The sequence below is a fragment of the Cavia porcellus genome, unplaced genomic scaffold, assembly GCF_034190915.1.
Source record: "Cavia porcellus strain 051 isolate PalLab524CR breed Dunkin Hartley unplaced genomic scaffold, mCavPor4.1 scaffold_40, whole genome shotgun sequence".
NCBI lineage: Eukaryota > Metazoa > Chordata > Mammalia > Rodentia > Caviidae > Cavia > Cavia porcellus.
In genome coordinates, this window is record NW_026947523.1 from 7322933 (window position 1) to 7344629 (window position 21697).

Here is a 21697-nt window from a genome sequence, read left to right on the forward strand (position 1 = left end):
GACGGATCTCTCCCGCGCCTTCTGCATCCCTGTCACTCAGCGCCGCGGTGCTGCCTCTTTGTCTCGCCTAAACCTCCTTGTGCTCTAGACCTGGCTGACTGGAGGGCGCAGCTGGCAGCTCAGAGCAGGGCTGCGTCCAGGCCTGGTCGTGGGCTCCTGTGCTCCCGTGCATGTTGTGGGGACAAGGGCAGGGCAGGCGGGCAGTGGATGCCCGGGGCACTGGGTGGCAGCTCTGCTCTGTGGAGGGGACCTGGGAGCTGGCTGTGTGCACACACATGCACGGGGCTGCAAGAGCTCATTTCGGCTGCCTGGGAGTTCTCTGCCCGCCTTTTCCTTCCCCCAGCTCCCTCAGTGACAAAGTGTAACACAATGGCCTGGCCTCAGTGCTGGGTGCCAAGGAGCTCTTGGTGACAGGGAAAGATGATTGAGGTCCTGTGCCAAGGTGTAAAGGCTGCTGTCGCTTCCACCTGGACGTCTGGCTGGCCTCTGGAGACCTGGACCTGGGTTCCTCTGAACTTTGACAAATCCCGCTGGCTGGATTGGGGAGCCGATGATCCTAACTGTTAAGGCTGCCCTGAGCTAATGTGCCCTTTTCCCCGACTCGAGAGCTATAGGAAAAAGACACCTGGAAGAGTGAGCCAGAGCCTCGGTGTGTGTCTCACAGTTTATTCACAACCAGTAATAGGGGAGGAAAAAGAAAGCAAGCCAAGAGAAGCCCAGCAGGGACACTTGGTGTGAAAGTCATCCCATCCAACCCTTCCTTACCTTCTTACTCATTTTTCTTTTTTTACTGTTATGTGCAAAAATCATGAAAAAGCTTCTCTCAAGAAACAGAAACCACAAAATATAAAATGTAGATCTGACAACCAGTCCTGATTTTGAAAAAGTCATCTTTTATCAGTTATTTGAATACTTGAAGTTTTACACTAAGACTTATAAAATAGAAAATATTTTGGTCTATAAAAAGTTGTCTTGAGGGTAGAAAAGGAATTTTAAAAATATTTTCATCAGGATGAACATCTTTGCATCGAAAAGAGAGATGATGGCATTTTAATATATTTACATATGTGAAGTATAATTTTATAATCATATTAACACCTTTTGCCCTTTGGTTTTAGAAAATTTTCACACTTCTATAAAATGAGGAAAATAGGGGGAAAATGCTAACTATCTGTATAGTAATAAATGTTATATATTTTCATAAATTTAAAATGAAGAAGGAAACCCAGTAGGGGTGCAAGGCAGAAGAGCAGGGGGGCCTCGGGCCTCAGCCTCCTCCCAGCGTGCACTCAAACCACAGTGTACGGGGAAACGGGTTGGGGAGGCAGCCAGGGCAAAAATCTGTTGTTAGTATGCTAGCATCCCTCAGGCTCATCTTACAAGTTTGCTTGAAACCTCTAATGCCTACTGCACAGTTCTTATGGGTTCCAAGGAAAATGGCCCTTAGGCTAAGAAAGATTGTAAAAAAAATTGTTGTCAGTACAAACACTCTTACTAAGGAAAATAACTTTTGATCCTCAAATATTAAAAGATGTCTGAGGTGTATGCGTGGTGCATTGTGTGGGAGGTCTGAACTCAAGTGTGTCATCGGTGCTGAGTCCAGGTCTGTGGGGATGGGGGTTAGGGCCCAGAACTGGGTCGGGGCGGGTAGGGGACTATGACCTTGGAGAAGGGACAGGCTGGAGGAGAGCACCTGATTGGAGAGAGAGCTGGGAATCGCTTTGGAGGTGTGCAGACTGGGTGGGCTTTGGGAGCACTGCTGTTGGCTCATGGGGTTGGGCTGAGCAGGGGACCCCATCTGCTGTTGGAGGAGTCGCTGCTGACAGGCCTGCAGACTGGCTCCTGCCTCGGCTCCCAAGGCCTGGGGGAGCTGGCCCACCTGTCCCACTTTCCCTGTTGCACCTGTTGCATGTGATGCTGCTGCTGCTGCCACCGTCATCACCACCACATCATCAGCTGTGGTGTCAACATGTTCCAGAACTGGGAAGACATACTGCCACGATTCATATTGATTCACATTCGTTGGCTGCACCTGGGGACTCATCTCTCCCATGGGCGGCTGGAGCTGCTGCTGAGGCTGCTGCTGGGCCAGGCCAGCTCTGCACGCCTGCTTGTGTGGCATTCGTGTTCTGCATGGCTGCATTGGAGTGGACCCTTTGCATGGCTGGCGGCTGCAGCCCTGGCTGTCCCTGCGCCATGCCAGGCTGTCCAGTGAGAGGCTGTGGATTAGAGTTGGCGTACTTGGCCGCCTACTGTTTTATGAATGCAGCCAACAGTTGGGGGTTGGCGTGAAGGATACTAAGTACCTGTTGCTGCTGTAGAGGAGAGCTGGGGAACCTGAGAGTCCACAAGAGGTTTTGTAAGGCTTGCTGAGACACAGTGGCCCAATCCTGGCTGTAGAGCCATGTTCAAGGACTGCCAGTGCTGAGCCACTGACATCATGGCCAGCCTTGGCATGCCGGACTGGAGCTGCTGGGGCTGAGGCAGTCCTCCTTGGGCCCAAGGGAGCTGCTGCTGCATCGATATGGGCCCATCCCTGGCTCCAGATGCCCACTGGGACCTCTAGACATGACAGATGGGCTCATGTCCATTGGGCCATGGGAATTCTGGGGTTTCAGGAATTGCATCTGTCTTCCATAGGCCATCTGGCGCTGTTTATTCCTTGCTGTCTGAATCTGCATTGCTATTTCTACTGTTGCAGGTAGGCGCCCAGCCAAGGATAGCTGAGTACTCTGTAGAGGAGTTGGAAGGTCACCAGAGGTGGAGCTGGGCCATCTTCTGAGTGTTTGGCAGCTGCACATTTGATGTAGTTGGAGTGGCAGGGGCTGGGGAAGGCTGGCCCTACATTTGGCCCACCAAGCTGGCAGCCTACACGCTGGCCATCCTCCGGTGCAGCACCTGGGCCTGCCGGGGCTGCAGCTGCTGCTGGCGGAGCTTCTGCCTGATGTTGAAGCAGAACGGCACAGGGCAGTAGTTCTCCTGGCAGCGTTTGGCATGGTAGCAGCAGAGGGCAATGAGCTGCCTGCAGACGGGGCACCTGCCAGTGCTCTTCCGCTTGCAGCCCTTGGTGTGATTCACAACTCGCTTCATCTTCTGGCAGGAGGGCAATGGGCAGTTGGCATCCCGGCACTGGCAGGCTAGGATCAAGTACTGGATGTTTCGCTGGATGCTCAGGCGGCGAGATTCCTCAGGGCTCTGGGTGGCTGCACCCTGCTGGTCAGCAGCTAAGCCAAGACCCAGTTTCTCCATTGGGTGGTCATGCTTTTTAGCGTTATAGCACGAGACGCACAAGTCATAATCCTGGGGGAAAAATCAGACGGTGCAGGTAAACTCTTCAGAATGTAATTGCTGAAATCATTTGCGATACTCTGCTTGGGGGAGAAAAGCTCCTTTTGTTTTGAAAGACTGGGGTTTCTTATGTATTCCAGATTGTCTTTGAGCTTGCTCTGTAGCCCAGAGCTGGTTTTAAATTTGTGATCTTAAAAAAAAAAAAAAAATTTGTGATCTTCCACCCTCACCTACTCGAGCGCAAGGATTACAAACTGGCTTAGAAAATCTCGTTTTTACACAATACTTTAGCTGGGCCACTCAACGTGAGAGCAGGCTATCCCACCCTGGGGGCTCAGGATCAGCAGTGTAGCATGTTTCTGCATCATCTTTCAGGTGACGGGGATCCGCAGGGCCTGCCCCCTCCCTCCAAGACCCAGTGCCTACCTGGCAGACCATGCAGTGCCAGTGTGTCTCCACTTGGTTCTTGCACTCACAGCAGGTGCAGAGTAACTGGCAGGCAGACCTGCAGGGATGGTTTGAGTGAAGCGGACCCATCCCGGCCATTGGTCAGATCACTGCAAATGAGAGGGTCAGCGTCACCACTGGAGGCAGGAAACTGGATCACAAAGCAGACCCGTGGAAGTGAGGGTCACTCCGACTCTGGACCACAATGCCGCCCAGGCAGATGGAGCTGATGGCACCCAGCGGGATGTGTGGATACAGGCAGCTTCGCCACACCACCCTGTCCTTCCCTGCTTCCCCAGCTCGGCTCTCTCTGCGCTGAGTACAGTCCACCTACACTCACATCCTCGGCCTCTTTCTCCCCATGGAATCATCCCTTCCAAAGAAGAATGGCCAGGCTCAGGGCCAGCACCTGTACCGTGCACTTTTTGCCCCAAGTCTGCCTGAGACACAATCCATGCTTTCACCTGAATCTGATTCCAAGGGACCAATCTGACAAATCTAAAGCGAGACATCCTGTAAAATGACTGCTCTGGGCCACCCAACAACACGCTCGTGGGGTTTAAGAAGAGGCTGGAACTGTTCATAAGGGAGGGCGGTAAGGAGACACAGCAACTCTGCAGGATTCTCCACCTGGACTGGAATCCGAGGACACAGTTTGGGCGGTGATGCCAGCTAGCTGCTCATGTAGCACAGTGCAAAGATCCTGGGTTCAATTCCCTGTACCACAAAAATAAAACAAATCCCTCTCCAAAAAATCAAAATACTGTAGTGTGGTAATGCAGACCATGTCTTCTTTCTTAGCAGGTGCTTGCTAAAATAGAGATTAAAAAAAAAGAAAATGTAGGGCGTGATATGAGGATAAAAGTAAAAATCTCCTTAGTCCTTATTGCTGAAGACGTAAAATTCTTGTTCCTGAAGGTTGGAAGCTTGTGACAACTATCAGTTCCACACGTATCAAGGGTAAAGGTTGCAGCTATAACAGGACGCTGATACCGTGAATGTACTTGATACTGATTAGGACATGACTATAAACCCATTAAACTGATAAAATGCAGAATGTCCCCTGATGTAATCAGGGACTTGTATGAAACTGTCATGTAGCTTACCATTTATTCTATTTTATATTTAAGAGACAGGGTGTCACTATGGAGTACAGGCTACCCCCAAACTCCTGATCTTGCCTTGTCTTGAATGTGCTGGAGTTCAGGCATGCAACACCACACTGGCCTAGCCTACTACTCTAGACCAGTTTTAGGAGATTAAAATCTATGCTGGTGGGCACAGGGGCAGGCACAGTCACAGCTCTGTCACCCTACAGCTAAGCCAACGCCTTTTAAAAACAAACCAAAACAAAACAAAACAACAAAAACCCCCAGGGTGTCATTATGTAGTTCCAGCTGGTCTTAAACTCACTGTGTAACCCAGGCTGGCCTCGAACTGTGGTGATCCCCCGCCTTAGCCTCAGCCTCCTAAGTGCTGTAATTCCAGGCCTGCACCACTACGCCTGGCCGATGCCCGACTTCCACTGACAATGGAGCTCCTGCGATGAAAGCCATGAATGCGGCCATCATCGAAGTCAAAGCCATCACAATATATTCTTGGGTCTTTCCCACTGCTCCAGGGATGCTAGAATTTGGCAGCTTGAAATATTATTTGAAAGAGCTCATAACTATGAACTGCTAACATTTATCACCTAATTACCAAGGCCAGCACTAGTCCTCAGGCACCTCCATTTCCCCAGCCTGGCTGTAGCCATAGATGGGGCCTCGAGGACCTCAGGGGCCAAGCTGACCACATCGGGTGGCCAGTGCTCAGCCTCAGAGGGCAGAGAGTACTATGGGAAAAGATGCTCTGAGCACCCCTAAGGTTTGGCGCCATGGTGACATATTCCTTTCTGTAAGAAGGTTTTGCCTACTTATTTCTCCCCTAAGTGACTACACCCTGGGTTCACCTCTCCATTGCCCATCTCTGTGTTGCTCTCCCCCAATTATTTTCTAAAACCTTGTGGATGCTGCAAGTGACCCAGCTAATGTTAGAGGTAGGGCAGGGACAGGTGGGCAGTATTCTCCAAATAATCGTGCACACTGTGTGTTCTAGGCACTGGGTCCCCCAGGGACCTTGAGGACAATTCCAAAGCCACCCAGGGCCAGGCCAGGGCTTTCCAGCTCACTGAGAGGGCTAGGTGGGATCAGCCCACAGCCTGGGTGAGGATGGGATGCAGCCGCAGTGTCTGCCTGGGGTCTGGGAGCAGGAAAGGCCCAGAGGAGACTAGGGGAGGGAGAGGGACAGGAGAGGCATAAGGAAAGTGGCCAAGAGCCCGACCATCCCGGCTTCCCCTCCAGGCTGGGCCCCACAGGTCCCAGCACCAGCCACCGTCAGCCACGGCACCTGGCTGGGCTGCAGACGAATGTGGTGGTGGTCATCGTGGGTTCATACTTCTGGTCTTGGTCACACTGAGGGCAGTGGGTGCCCAGAGAGCTCTCAAGAGTCCCTTGGCTGGATGCAGACAGGACAGGGGCTGACGGGGAACTGGGTTCCCAGGGCCACTGCCGCCGCGACTGAGCAAGGTGCAGTGACACTTGGCCCCATCAGCCTGGCCTCGCTGGGACCACACCCCCTATACATAGCTTGTGGGGAAAAGTTTGGTTTTGACTCACATTTCAGGGCACGGTCCGCCGGCTCCGGCTCCGAGGCAGGAACTGCTCGGCAGTGGAGCTGCTCAACTGCTGATAACCAGGAAGCATGGAGCAGGAAGAGTTGGAGGAGACACCCCCTTCCCAGGCCACCCCCAGTGACCTACTTCCTCCCTCGGCCCCACCTCCAGCAGCACAGTCAGCTGTGAGGTCAGTGCCCCAGGATCTCACCACCTCCCCGAACCCCGCCTCTGACCACACAGCCCTTCAGGAGATGGTTTTGACTCCAGCCTAACTCCACCCTTCTTCCCAGAGCAGCAGCCAGGGCAGCCTGGGGCCAAGGGTCTGTCCTAGTGTGCAACTACTAACAGGCAGCACTGGGACAGGAGCCCAGGACGGCTCTCTGCTGGCCCCCGGCCCTAGGCGGAGGGAAAGGAGTACCTGACCCAGGCTGGGAACAAAGCTGGGTAGAGTGATGGCTGGAGGCCGCTGAATGGCCTTGGCTCTAACTAGCTGCTGAGAACTGGGCAAGGCTCACAAGCTCCCCTAGTCAGTTTTCCAGCCAAACACATCCCTAAATAAAGACAACAGCAAGTTCATCATTGCACTTATCATTATGCATGTAGCCCGTGTACTACTGGAAATGCCCTAACCTCCTGCCCAGAGCAGGAGGCAAAGTTTTTCTGTGGCTGACACTTACTCTTCAGATAACCCATAAAATATAACGCAGATTTAACAACACTTAAGTGTAATATTGAGATAAGTGATTGTTACATGGTGTAGAAATACAAAAGAGAAAGACATCTGCTTCAATGTGTGTTTGTATGTGCAAACATATTAACAACATAGGAAAGAATTGCGGTGACAGTTGTGATCCTTGTTTTGTAACTGGTCCCTCACACTACCTGCTGTTTTGCCTTCTGAATAGCTTACTGCTTCAGCCAGGACCTCTGTAGGTGCCGCTTCTTTATGTGGGAGCATGACCTACTACTGTTTCTGCAGGGTCTTGGCTATTTGTCAACTTGCCTGGATTTTGTTGTTCTAGTTTTAGGCTTCCTATTTCATATTAGGGCATGGGGATGTGAGCAGATTGGTGGGTGAGTAACGCCGTTTCCCTCGGTGGTCTGGATCAATCACCCCTGCCAGCACCTGTTTACTGAGCGGCATAAGGAGTCCAGAGCCAGGGGGAGTCCTGACTTCTGGTCCAGTGGAAACATTGCTGTGCCTCCTGGTAAGAGCATTTCTCCCCTCTAGAACTAAGGCTTCTTTGGTCACAGGAACAGTAACAAATATTTTGCTACTGAGTCACTAGCGGTAATGGGAATGATACCATTCCCATTTTCACGCTTTGATTCCTGAATATGGGTGTCCTGGCTTCAGGAGAAATGGTACCATTTATCAGATGAGTTTCTCATCATATGCAGCCTTCTGAAGATCCTTGCCCAATCCTGCAAGGTATTGCCACCTAGCTGTCACCGTAATTGCATCTGTAGAAGCGGTTACACCAATCCATCAATGCAGGTATGATTATGGACATGTACTACACACCCTGCTATGATTATATTTTTTATCTTTTTTGATACCTGGAATCAAACTCAGGACCTTATGCTTGCCAGGCAGGTACTTGTACCACTGAGCTATATCCTTGACTCTATTTTGAGACTGGGTCTTTTTATTTTCTAGAACCTGGGATCGAACTCACGATCTTGTGCTTGATAGGCAGGTGCTTGTGCCACTGAGCTAAACCTAGACCTTGAAACTGGATCTTGATGTGTTGCCGAGGCTGGCCTTGAACACCTGAGGTCAAGTGATCTTCCTGCCTCAGCCTTCCAAGTATTTGGGGACTAGAAGTGTACAAGTGTGTGCCACTGTGCCTGGCTCTGAATAATTTTTTAAAATCTCAATAGTATGCTTAGCATGCACAAGGCCCTGAGTTCAATCCCCAGTACTACACACACACACAAATCCTAATAGTAAGCTGCCCTGCATTTTGCTCACTTTGAATAATCACTATGAATTCTGTTAGCCAATGTTTAAAAAAACAAATATCTCACTGCCACTTATGAAAACAGGGAGTTAAACAGTTATAAAGCCATTGAAATGCTACAGGCTCTCTTCCAAAATAGGATGTGATGCTCAGGGGTCTCCATGAACAGCCAGTCTCTTGACACAATCTTGACATCTTAAAAAAGGGGGTAGAATTATAATGTAGGCCTTACTTATGCTCTTGCACATGACAGTTAACCCTGAAATTGTCACATGTCCTGTGATAAATGTGTACAACCTTCATTAAATGCTTCCTTTAATATCAGAAAGAAGGCAAGGATCTTTCTCTGTCTCTCTCTCTTTCTGTCTCTGTCTCTGTTTCTATCTCCTCTCTCTTTTTTTGATAACAGAAATTGAACTCAGCTATATCCCCAGCAAAAGAGAAAGAGAAGTGAAAAGACTTATTTTAGCAGATGGCATGATGGTCTGCTTAGAAAATATCACAAAATCAAAACTATCACCATTGCCAAAAACAAGCCGTCATTCTTTGCCTCCTAAACTAATAAGGAAATTCAGAAAGATTATAGTAAACAAGATAAACATACACAAATCCCCATACTTTTATATTCTACCAACAAGATTAAAATGACAAATGATTTAGCTCAGCAGTGTAAGTGCCTGCTTGACAAATGCAAGGTCGTGAGTTCGGTCCCTGGCACCAAAAAAAAAAAAAAAAAAAAAGATTAACAAATGTAAGAAAATTGGAAAATAGTATTAAAATGACGACACCATCTAAAATTACTGGAACAACCAGGTGTGGTGGTGTATGAGGAGGCTGAGACAGGAGGATTGACACAAGTTTGAGCCTGCCTGGGCTACATAGTAAGTTCAAAGCTGGCCTGAACTATATAGGGATACCCTGTCTCAAAAAACAAAACAAAAAAAAAAAAAAAAAAAAAAAAAGACAAGAAAATCCCCAATAAAATTACAAGAACAGAAGGAGGGAGAAATGTAAGGACTATTGAATTATAAAATTCATATAAAAAAGAGCTCAAAATAGATCACAGATTTAAATATCAAAATATAAAACAAAATTTTTAGATGATAACATAGGAGAAAATGTTTTGTACTTGGGGCTTGGTTCAGACTTCTTAGAAATAATATAAAAAGATGAATTCGTAATGTAATATTGGACCTCACCAAATTTAAAAAACCTTTACCCAACAAAAGGTCCTGTGAATGGTTTGAAAATATGTCATTGGCTAAAGCAACTGATGGAGCAGTATACACAACTATAATCCTGGGAACAGGGCGGCTGAGTTAGAAGGGCTCTATAGTGGAGGCCAGCCTGGGAAACTTAGGGAGACCATGTCTCAAAATTCAAGGATAAATAAAAAGGTCTGGAGATGCAGCTCAGTGATCTCTGGGTTCAATCCCCAGTACCAAAAGTCAGACAAAACCTAGAAGAAAACGTCAGGAAACCTGCTAAGTTAGAAACAATTCTATCTAGAGTAGATCAACTTCATTTTCTAACTGTTATTTGCTTAGGTAGAAAGTGAAAATCTAAATCTAAAAGGGTATCTAAATACGTTTTAATCCTGCAGTCCTGGTGAATTCACTTATTGCTCTAGCTATGTTCTGTTATGTTTTGTTTTGTGTTGTGTTGTTTTGTGGAGAGTCCTTGGGCTGTTTTATTTACACAGTCATAGCACAGAGTCCAAAGAATCTCGGGGACCAGGGTGCAGCTCAGTGAGGGTGCTGCCTTGCTCAGTACAGGCTGGGCCCTGGGCTCCAGCCCCAGCACCACAAAACTGCACCACAAGCCCCAACCAGTTTGACCTCTTCTTTCTCCAGGACTTTGCTCTGCCTCCTGCCCTGGGGCTGTGCTGTGACCCAGTGTCCAGCAGTGCTGGGAAGGACAAGGAGCAGGGTGCTTGCTGTCCCCTGAGCTGAGGGAGCCAGCGCCACCTCCCTTCCCGGTGCGAGGTGCCCAGGGCTGTGTGGAGGCTCTGTCTTAGGCTGGGGAGTAGGCTCCCAGCTCACTGCCAGGGAAGGAGCTGGTCTGCTGAGGGCTTTTCCAATCATCAATCGTGTCTTTGCTGAGAGAGAATTCATTTTGTTTGTCTTCTCTATAATTGCAGTGGCTTAGAATGACTGATTTTGGAATACTGAGCCAACTTGAGATCTGGGGGAAAATCCATTTGATCATGGTACTGTGTCCCTTATATATTGCTGGGCTCCACTGGCTTAGGAGTTTGTGTCTGTCTCCAGGAAAGCTATGAGTCTTTAGTTTTCTTGTCATTTAAAAGTTTGGAATCTGGCTAATGACAATTGCAATGAGTAGAGAAATTTTCATTTATTCTCAAAATTTTTTTCATATAATTGACATTGTATCTTCCCTATTTTGAAAGAATCTTTAGTGTAATAAATTGGATCTACAGTTTTCTTGGTGAGAAGGTTGTAGTTACGAATTCTAATTCTCTAGTAGCTTTAGGGCTATTCAGGTTTTCTATTTTTATTGTATTACTTTTGGTAATTTGTGTGTTTCAAGGAATGTTTTCTTTTTTTTTGGAGCATGGGGAGTATTATCATGCACGTTGAGGATTGTAACATCTTTTCAGTGCACTGACATCTGTACCATGAGGAAATATCCCTCTTCTCTGTCACAGTGGACCTCACTTTGATGTCTACTTTTTCTGATGTTAATATTGCTCCTTCAGTATTTTTGTGAGCATCAGCACGTTTCTGTACACTTTTTTGTTTGTCTTTTGGAGACAGGGTCTTGATATCCAGTCCAGGCTGGCCTTGAGATCACTTTGTAGCCCAGGTTGGTCTCAAACTTACAATGATCCTCCTGCCTCAGCCTCTTGAGTGCTGGGATCACAGGTGGGCACCACCACTTCGCCTTGTGTTTCTGTACACTTAAAGTGGGTTTTGTAAGGAGTGCACATGGTGGGGACTTGTCTTCTTAACAATTAAGTCTACCTTTCCTTGTGTGGGGTGGGGAATGATAGAGATAAAATACAGAGCCTCAGGCATGTGGGGCAGGTGGGCTCCAGCTGACCGCTTTTCCCACAGCTTGTATGTTTATCTTTTTTTGTGTATGGAACTGGAGACGGAACTCAGGAGCTTTGCAGGTGCGAGGCTGCTTTTGAACCTGCCGGAGCCTTCTGAGTGGCTGAGATTTCAGCAAGTACCACAACCTGACCTGGCAAACTGTCCTGCTTAATTGGAGTGTGCAAAACAGCTACTTTAATTATCCTTATATTTGAACTTAAATCTAACATTTAACCATTTGATTTTCTTTCTTTCAAGTTTTGAGCTCACGGCGATCAGTCTCCTGAGTGTTGGGGTTAGAGGCATGTATTGTCACACTTGGATTGTTTCATTGTCTGTTCTTTGCTACTACTTTCCTTTTTGTCTATTTTCTTTTTTATGAATTGGTAATTTGAAAATCCCACTTTTCACATCTGTTCATTTTTTAAAAAATTTTAATGAGAGAAACAAACAAAAAAAAATCTCAAATGGAAGCTTCTGGAAGAACCACTTTTCTTGCCTGTCTTGTATCTCTCTGGAACTTGATCTTTGCCTTCTGGTGGGCCTTGGCTTGAGGGAGATGTCCTGTTAACCAAGGTCTTGTCCAAGGGGACACCCACGGAGTACCTGGTGGGCATGAGGTGACTGTAGTTATAAACCTTCACAAAGCACTTGATCTTCGATCTCTTGGTGATTTTCTTCATGCCCACGGTGGCAGTCACTTTGCAGGGATAGAGGTCAATTCTGGCCACCAGTGGCTGCAGGGGCGATCAGAGGTGTCATCGTCATTTCCTTCACCATGACTGCTTTGCTTCTGGAGTACGCTCTTTTTGTTTTGTTTTGAGGTGCTGGCAATGAACCCAGTGCCGTCAACATGTTGGGCAGTACCCTACCACTGCGCTGCACCCCCAGTCCACTGAACAACTCTGTCTTGATTTGTTTCAGGTAGGGCCTTGTATCTTGCTTCTATTTAATATTTCTTCTCCCATTTTCTTCTGCTGGGAGAACCTGGAGCTCTAAGCCCCCAACCCAGAGAGGTTCAGCCAGAGGCACTCCATGGCAGCTGAGAGGTGCTGCTTAGAAAGCTCTCCCTGTGGCCCTTTGGGCTTGGCGGGGGCTGGACGGTGATACGCAGGCTGTAGGGCACAGGTGCCCCCCCCCCCCCGCGGCCCTTCCCAAGTGCTCGGCCCAGCTGACTGAGCCCTGCACCCCTCGGGCTCAGGTCCTTCTAGTCCTGGGCTGAGCTGATCTCTCCTCGCCGCCTCTCCCTAACAGCTGCCCTCTGAGGCCCAGCTCCCCTGCTCTCCCTCCCTGAGCCCTTCCTGCCCCCACCAGACAGGTCTCTCCCGCTCCTTCTGCTCCTTCTGCATCCCTGTCACTCAGCACCGTGGTGCTGCCTCTTTGTCTCGCCTAAACCTCATTGTGTTCTAGACTTGGCTGCCTGGAGGGCGCAGCTGGCCGCTCAGGGCAGGGCTGCATCCAGACCTGGTCGTGGACACGGACCCGTGCTCCCGTGCATGTTGTGGGCGACAAGGGCAGGACAGGCTGGCAGCGGATGCCCAGGGCACTGGGTGGCAGCGCCGTGGCTCTGAACCATGCTCGGGGCTCTGCAGTGCTCCGTGGAGGAGACCAGGGAGCTGGCTGGCGCTCACGCGCAGCACACACGCGCGGGGCTACAGCTCATCTTGGCGGCCTGGGAGTTCTCTGCTGGCCTTTCCCTTCCCCCAGCTCCCTCGGTGATAAAGTGTAACAGGAGAGGAACGTACTGTCCTGCCTGACCTCAATACTGGGTGCCAAGCAGTTCCTAGTGACAGGGACAGGGTGACCGTCCTGGGTGCTCCCTCTCCTCCCCAGGAGCTGAGGCGATTAGAGCTCGATGTCACCATCAGCGGGGCACAAAGGATAGCTGCACCCTTATCAAGGCAGTGAATGGCTGCTTTCACTGTGACCTTGGCATCCGCCTGCTTCTTGGAGAACTGGACTTTGTTTTTCCTTGGACTTTGGACAAATGCTACAAATTCTGTTTGGGAATTTGCCACGTGCACCAGTTAAGGCGGCTATCAGCTAATATTTTCCTTTTTCTTCTGTTTTCTAGCATTAGGCACTTACATGGCTCTTGTAGGACACACGTGTGCTCTAAGAGTGGTCAACACCCAGGCATGTATCTCACACAGTTTTTTTAATCATAGGTAATCAGACACCTAATGAAAGCCAGACATGGTGGTGTGTGACTCTCATCCCAGCACTCGGGAGGCTGAAGCAGGAGGATTACTGCGAGTTCAAGGCCTACCTGGGCTACAAAGTTAGTTCAAGGCCAGCCTGAACTACATAGTGAAACCATCGAGAGAGAGAGAGAGAGAGAGAGAGAGACAGAGACAGAGAGAGAGAGACAGAGGGAGAACAACAAAAGAAAAAAAGAAAAAGAAAGAAAGTAAGAAAGGAAGGAAGGAAAAAAGAACCCACTGTATAGGCTATACAGAGATCTAAAATTCCCAGGTAGAAGTAATCAGCTTTAATCACATAATTAATAACAGGGGGTGGTTTTTGGTTCCTATTTAGACTCTTACAGAAGAATGCTGGGGAGGAGGACAAGGAGGAAGAAAGCAAGCAAAGAGGAAATCCCAGGGGCACTTTCCAGGCAAAACTTCCCACCAAATTTGTTTCTTACCCTCTTTCTCATTTTGTCCTTTTTTCCAGGTAAAAATAACTGAAATAATTCTTTCAGGAACCACAAACTACAATGTATAACACATCACTTTGGTAGGTGCCCATTTTGAAATTGCCATTTTTCTCTCCACATGTGCAAATTATTGTAATACTTGAAGGTTCATGCTCTGACTAAGAATAGAAATTTTTCTGCAGCACAAAGTTGATTTGCAGCAAGGAAAGGAGGATTTGTGTACCCTGATCATTTCTGAAATTAAAAAAAAAAAGAACTTGGTGGCACATCTCTGAAGGCTGAGGCAGGAGAAATGCAAGTTAGAGCCCAGCAACTGAGCGATTTAATAAAACCTGGCCTCGAAACAAAATAATTGGGCCGGAGTTATGGCTCAGCAGCACAAGTGCAAGGTCCTGAGTTTGAGTCCTGATTTAAAAAAAATTAAAGGGCTGAAGATGTAGCTTTGTATGTGTTCAACCCCTAGCACCCCCTAACAAAGAATATTCATTGTACCCAGTAGAGGAAAATGGTATTTAATACGTTTATATGTGTACAATGTAATGTTAAAGTAGCACTAAGCATTTTTCTTCTTTTTGAGACAGGGTCCCGCTGTGCAGTTCAGGCTGGCCTTGAGCTCACCCTGTAGCCCAGGCTGCTCTCGAACTCAAAACAATCCTCCTGCCTCAGCCTCCCGAGTGCTGGGATTACAGGTTGTGCCCCAACATGCCTGGCACACTAAGCATTTTTGTCTGTTTTTTTTCTCTTAATTAATTATTCCATAATGTGAGAAAAGTAGGAAAATGTATCAAAACTTGCACTACTCTATAACTTTTTTTTGATACTAGAGATCAAATTCATGACCACATGCTTGCCATATAACTATTAATATTACATATTTTTGCTAATTTTAAGAATTATTAACTTATTGGAGGGGAAAGACAGGAGCCTACAGGAGCCTCAGGCTTCCTCTTGCTCCAAGAGCACACACCAACCATGCATGCCAGGGAAGGAAGGCTGGTGAATCTGTGCTTTGTATCCTATCACCCGGCAGGTTCATCTCTTAAGTGTGCTTGAAACCTCAAATGGCTACTGCATAGTTCTTCATGTTCCAAGGAAAAACATTTTTAGGCTATGAAAAATTCCAAAAAATTGTTCTCAGTACAAATAAATCATGCAAAGAGAAAATAATTGCACCATGGAGCTTTGCCACGCCTGGACAGCTAGCGAGCTGAGCCAGTCGGATTCTGGTCTGGGCTGGCAAAAGGCCCTTGCTCCACGGGGTTAGTGGCCTGGGCAGCAGCCAGTCCAGAATGTGAGGAACTGGTCTCTGGGGAAATGCGGCATGAAGGCCAAGGCTGCATCCTCAGGGGTGGGGCTGAGCTTGGGGCTATGGCCACTAAGAACGAAGCACGGACAGGATGGGGGAACACAATTGATTGGGGAAAGAACTGGGGCTCTCCTTGGAGGGTTGGAGGCTGGGCCTGCTTTGAGGGCTCATGCAGTTGGAGCAAGCAGGGGACCCCACCTGCTGCTAGAGGAGTTGCTGCAGACAGGCCTGCAGACTGGCTTTTGCTCCTGCTCCCACAGCCTGGGGGAGCTGGCCCACCTGTGCCACGTTCCTTTGTTGCATGTTCTGTATGCAATGCTGCATCCCCTGCTGCTGCTGCTGCTGTCCCCACATCACCAGAACCGAGAAGACACACTGCCCGAATGGATTCATGTTCACTGGCTGCGCCTGGGGGCTCATCCCTCCCATAGGCATCTGGAGCTGCTGCTGAGGCTGCTGCTGGGCCAGGCCAGCCCTCTGCACGCCTACCTGTGTGGCATCCGTGTTCTGTGTGGCTTCATTGGAGTGAACCCTCTGCATGGCTGGTGGCTGCAGCCCTGGCTGTCCCTGGCCCATGCCAGGCTGTCCAGTGAGAAGCTGGGGATGCACTGGTACACTTGGCAGCCTGATGTTGTATGAACGCACCCAACAGCTTGGGGTGGGCACAAGGGTTGCTGCTGTAGGGGAGCACAAGGAGGCCCAAGAGTCCGCAGCTTTTATAAGGCTTATTGAGACAGGGCCTGGCTGGCCCATCGGCTGTGGGGCCACTGACATCATGGCCCATCTTGGCACCCCACACTGGAGCCGCTGGGGCTGAGGCAGTCCTCCTTGGGACCAGAAGAGCTGCTGCTGCATCACTCTGGGCCCCATTCCTGGCTCCAGATGCCCCCTGGGACTTTTGGTGGTAGTGGGGTGGATTATACCAATGGGTGTCACCTGGGGCACCTGGTGCTGCACTGGCCTCTGTATAATTTACACAGTGTCTTGGCTGCTCTCTGAATCTGTACTGCCATCCTGCTGCTGTAGATGGGACCCTGGCAGGGGTGGCTAAGCAGTCTGTGTAGAGCTTGAAGGGTCACCAGGATGTTTCTGGAAGAGGTGAGATGGGCATCTGTGGGGTTTTCTAGCTGTTTTGTAGTTGGCGAGGTTGGAGTGGGTGGAGAGGCAGGGGTTGGGGAGGGCAGGCCCTGGCCCTGTTGCTGGCCCATTACCCGGGGAAGCTACATGCTGGCCATCCTCCTGCGCAGCATCCTGGACCGCTGGCACTGCAGCTGCCGTTGCCGGAGCTTTTGCTTGATGTTGAGGCAGAACGGCACAGGGCACTTGTTCTCCTGGCAGTGCTTGGCGTGGTAACAGCAGAGGGCAATGAGCTGCTTGCAGATGGGGCACCCGCCGTTGGTTTTCTGTTTGCAGCCCTTGGTGTGCTGTACGACCCGTTTCATCTTTTGGCAGGAGGGCAGGGAGCAGTTGGCGTTGCGGCACTGGCAGGCGTGGACCAGGGATTGGATGCAGCGCTGGATGCTGAGGCGGCGCGAGTCTCCTGGGCTCTGGGTGGCCGCAGCCTGCTGGTTGTTGCTCTCATCGTCTAAGCCAAGACCCAGTTTCTCCATCTTGTGATCATAGTTTTTAGTGTTATAGCAGGTGACACACAAGTCATAATCCTGAGGCAAACATGGGAGATGAACATCAATCTAGGATGTAATTAATTGTTGAAGTCATTTGAGATACTCTGCTTGGCCAACAAAAGCTCCTTTTGTTTTTATTTATTCATTTGAGAAAAGTATGGTTATGAAGCCCAGGCTGTCCTTGAGCTAGCTCTGTAGTCCCCGGTCGATTCTCCTGCCTCAGCTGACCAAGGGCTGAGATTAATGGTGGGTTTAAAGAAACTCTCTTTCCCAGAACAACACTCCCTCCTCAGCTCTGCCACTCAACACGAGACCAGGCTGTGCCCCCCCGATGAGTCCATGTTCCTATGTCACCCCCTCATAGCATGGGGACCTGCAGGACCTGTCCCCTCCTGCCTGTGACCTGGCACCTACCTGGCAGACTGTGCAGGGCCAGCTCGGGTCCACTCAGTCCTCACACTGATGGCAGGTGCAGAGGCAGCGGCCGGCGGCCCCCAGGGATGGATGGGGAGAGTGGAGCTAGAGGTGCTTCTCTCTTCCAAGGGTGAGGAACTCATACCCGGACATGGGTCAGGGCACTAGGATGAGAGGGTCAGCGTCACCACTGGAGGCAGGAAACTGGATCACACAGCAGACCCGTGGAAGCAGGGCTTGCTCCGACTCTGGACCACAGTGCTGCCCAGGCAGATGGAGCTGATGACACCCAGCAGCTTCACCACACCACCCTGTCCTTCCCTGCTTCCCCTGCTCGGCTCTCTCTGCGCTGAGTACAATCCACCTACACTCACATCCTCGGCCTCTTTCTCCCCATGGAATCATCCCTTCCAAAGAAGAATGGCCAGGCTCAGGGCCAGCACCTGTACCGTGCACTTTTTGCCCCAAGTCTGCCTGAGACACAATCCATGCTTTCACCTGAATCTGATTCCAAGGGACCAATCTGACAAATCTAAAGCGAGACATCCTGTAAAATGACTGCTCTGGGCCACCCAACAACACGCTCGTGGGGTTTAAGAAGAGGCTGGAACTGTTCCTAAGGGGAGGGCGATAAGGAGACACAACAACTCAGCAGGATTCTCCACCTGGACTGGAATCTGAGGACACAATTTGGTCGGTGATGCTGGGTTAGGACTGAGTTTCCTGGACGCAAAACCAGAGTGCGAGCTGGGCTGGCTGCATACACCCCTGGGAAGCTGAGGCAGGCAGGTGCTAAATTGGTGCTCAGCCTACAGTTTAGTGACACAGTGTGGCAATGTAAAAATAAAGTAAAACAAAAAGGCTGGGAATGTAGATCTCTAGGAAGGTCTTGGAACCAATCCCCTGCAACAAAAACCAAACCAACTGTCATGTGGTTATACACACTATGTCTTCCTGCTTGGCAGGTACTTATTAAAATAGAAAGAAAAGAAAGCCTAGGAAATGGTACAGGCATCCTCGGTGTTGATTTTCCATAGTATGAAACTGGCATGTAGCCTGCATTTCTTTTGGTGTTTTTGGTTTTCAAGACAGGGTCTCACTACATAGTGCCGGCTGGCCTTGAACTTGCTGTGTAGTCCAAGCTGGCCTTGAACTCCTAGCAATCTTCCAGTCTGCTTTTCCTGAGTGTTAGAATTATAGGTATACACTACCACACCTGCTGGCTTCACTTCTGGCAGTCTTCCTGTCTCAGCCTCTCAAGTGCTGGGGCCATAGTGTGTGCCACCTCGTCTAGGTATATTTTATTTGACAAGTTAACCCTACAAAGTCAGGCTTTCCTCACACTCCTAATCCTTCTGCCTTTGGCTTCCAATTGGTAGGTTATCACATTTTTTGACCCGTTTTTGGGAGATTAAATATCTATGCAATTGGGAACAAAGACAGGCTGGCTGGCTGCTTTTGTTATGCGTAGCCAAGCAATGCCCAACTTCATAACCGACTTTCCCACTCCACAAACAGAGCTCCCAAGATGAAAGCCATGAATGCGTCCACCACGGAAGTCAAAGTCATCACAATCCATTCTCAGGGCCTTTCGCACTGCTCCAGGTTGCTTGAAACATTACTTGAAAGAACTCATAACTGTGAACTGCTAACATTTATCACCTAATTACCGAGGCCCTCACTGGACCTCAGGCACCTCCATTTCCCTAGCCTGGCCATGGCCATGGATGAGGCCTCCAGGATCTCGGGGACCAAGCTGACCACATCAGGGGGCCAGCGCTCAGCCACAGAGGGGCGGCAGCAGGGAGGACTATGGGAAAAGATGCTCTGAGCACTCCTATTGCTCGGCGCCATGGTAACCAGTTCCTCTCCAGGAGAGGGTTGCGCCTACTTATTTCTCTCCCAAAGAGATTGCTTAACCCATTTAGTTGCAATTTTCCAGCTCAAATCAAGGCTCCGGTCCCCTCCCTGCAGAACTGCCACTTCCTGTAAGAAGAATTTAGGGTGCGCCCGCGAACAAAGAATTCAACTGTGATATTAAAAAATACTGATAGGAATTATTTGAGTCTCTGGCATTTCTTATCTCAGCAATTACAATGTCGAGGGAAAACAGCCCACTCTGTTATGTTCTCATGCCACCTACCACAAACAACAATGTATTCAACCGAGGAACTCAAAGTTTTAATTCAGAAGCTGCATAAACCTGCATAAGGACAAGTTTAATTTCTCTCCATGTCTCTTTAGTTCCTAATACACTTTCTGAAAGGCTGTCAATATTTTTCTTCATTTCTTTGTCCTCATTACGTTTACAGGCAAATAGCATGGCAAATGCTATTGTAAAAAGGCTGGTAAAACGGGGGCTGGGGATTTAGCTCAGTGGCATAAGCACCTGCCTTGCAAGCAGGCAGTCATGAGTTCAATCCCTGGTACAGATAAAAAGGAAAAAGACAAAAAATAAAAAAGGCTGGTAAAACTACCCAACAGCCAAGAATATTCAGAGGGCCAGTCTCCTGGAAAAATGCACAAACTAGCATTATAAGCAGGGCGAGACAGACCACACTTACAGGTCTTTTTTTTTTTTTAACAACTCCCGTCCCCTCTCCCCACTCCTGGCACATGCCAAGCAGGTGGTCTACCACTGATTCGCATCTAAGGCTTTTAATTCTTTTTTTTTTTTTAAACTGAGGATCAAACTCACAACCTTGTTCTTGCCAGGCAAGTGCTGTGCTGATAAGCTATATCCCTGGCCCTAAAATTTTTCTTAAAAAAGTTTGAGTCATGATTTTGATAAGTTTTCCAGGCTGACCTTCAATTAATTCTTTCTTTCTTATCTTTCTTTCTTTTGACACAAGGTCTCCCTGTATAGTGCAGGCTGGCCTTGAACTAGCTTATATAGTGCAGACTGGCTTGGAACTCATGGGGGTCCTCCTGCCTCAGCCTGTTGATGGAGCACCACCATGCTAGGCTGGCCTTGAACTTTTGATTCTCCTGACTCAGCTTCTCCAGGGCCTGCAGGACTGTGCCACCACACCCATGCCTACTGAGATATGTCACTGGTCACTTGTGCTGGATTGTTCCCAAGGTTCCCAGCACTTCCAGTGTCCTGCACAGATCCTGCAGCGCTTGGTGATGGTGACTGTGGTCAAGATGAACTCCATGGCCAAGCGCTGTAAACAGCACCTGTGTGGCCCACACTCCCCGTCAGCCTGGGTTCATTATCTGAGCTCCAGATCCGAGTTCCCATGGCTCTGGGTGATGACTTCCCCTCGCAGCAGCATAAATGGCTGAGCAGAACACTCCATTCCCTTCCCCAGGCCTCTTCCCTGTGGGCTTCCCCGTCTGGTCAGACTTCAGCTCCACCAACCACCCAGGGACTCCCTGGTGCTCTCTCCCTCTCCACCACTCACTGTCTGGAGAGGCCCTTTACCTCTCCAAATCTGCTCAACTATTTCCGCCTCTTCTTGTCCACGTTGCCTCCCGTGTGTCCTGGCCACTAGGGCCCATCAGTGGGTCCACCTACAGCCTCCTAGCTGGGCTCCGCTCTCACTCTAATCCTGCTAATTCCATACCTACCAGTCTGTGAGTGTGAGCATGAGTGTGAATGTGAGTGTTTCACTGTGAATGGCTAGAACTCAGGGTTCCACACTGAGCTACATCCCTTGCCCATTTTTATATTTTATTTTGAGTCAGGGTCTTCCTAAAGCACTAAGATGCCACAATACAAACTGGGGTGCAGGTACAGTAGCCAGGACTTGGAATTCCAGTTACTCCGGAGGCAGAGGCGGGAAGATTGCAGACTGGAGCCAGATCGGGCCACTCTGCAAGACACTGTGTTAATATTCAAAAGGTGCCAAGGCCATAGTTCAGTAGTGTGATGTGTGTCTCGAGTGCATGAAGCCCTGAGTAAAGGGAAGCTGCCCTGCAATAATAAATAAAACTAAATTAAATTAAATTTAAAAAAATTTTTTTGGTACTGAGATCAAATTCGTGACCTCAGACATGCCAGGCAGGCTTTTGTGCTGCTGAGCCAAATCCCCAGCCCCCTAAAAAATTATATTTATAGAAAAAATATATATCCATCCATCCATTTATGGTAGATGAACACACTTTCCCAACGATTTCCAAGCTGGGTTCTCTTCTGTTTTTTGGGGGTTTTTTTTGGTCTTTTTGAGACAGGGTCTCGCTGTGCAGTTCAGGCTGGCCTTGAGCTCACTTTGTCACCCAGGCTGGTCTCAAACTCACACAATCCTCCTGCCTCAGCCTCCCGAGTGCTGGGATTACA

The 21697-nt window shown here is 49.1% G+C and overlaps 1 protein-coding gene across 1 annotated transcript; it reads right to left on the bottom strand.

Annotated features, from left to right (window-relative positions):
- Positions 1–650: 650 nt before the first annotated feature.
- On the bottom strand, positions 651–6542 carry LOC101787791 (histone acetyltransferase p300-like). Its single transcript, XM_005003929.4, has 3 exons — positions 6393–6542; positions 3715–3845; positions 651–3300 (listed from the first exon to the last, which is right to left on the bottom strand). Exons 2-3 carry the CDS (start codon positions 3832–3834, stop codon positions 2869–2871), a joined length of 552 nt encoding a protein of 183 aa, XP_005003986.2. The 5' UTR covers positions 3835–3845; positions 6393–6542; the 3' UTR covers positions 651–2868.
- Between the last annotated feature and the right edge of the window lie 15155 nt (positions 6543–21697).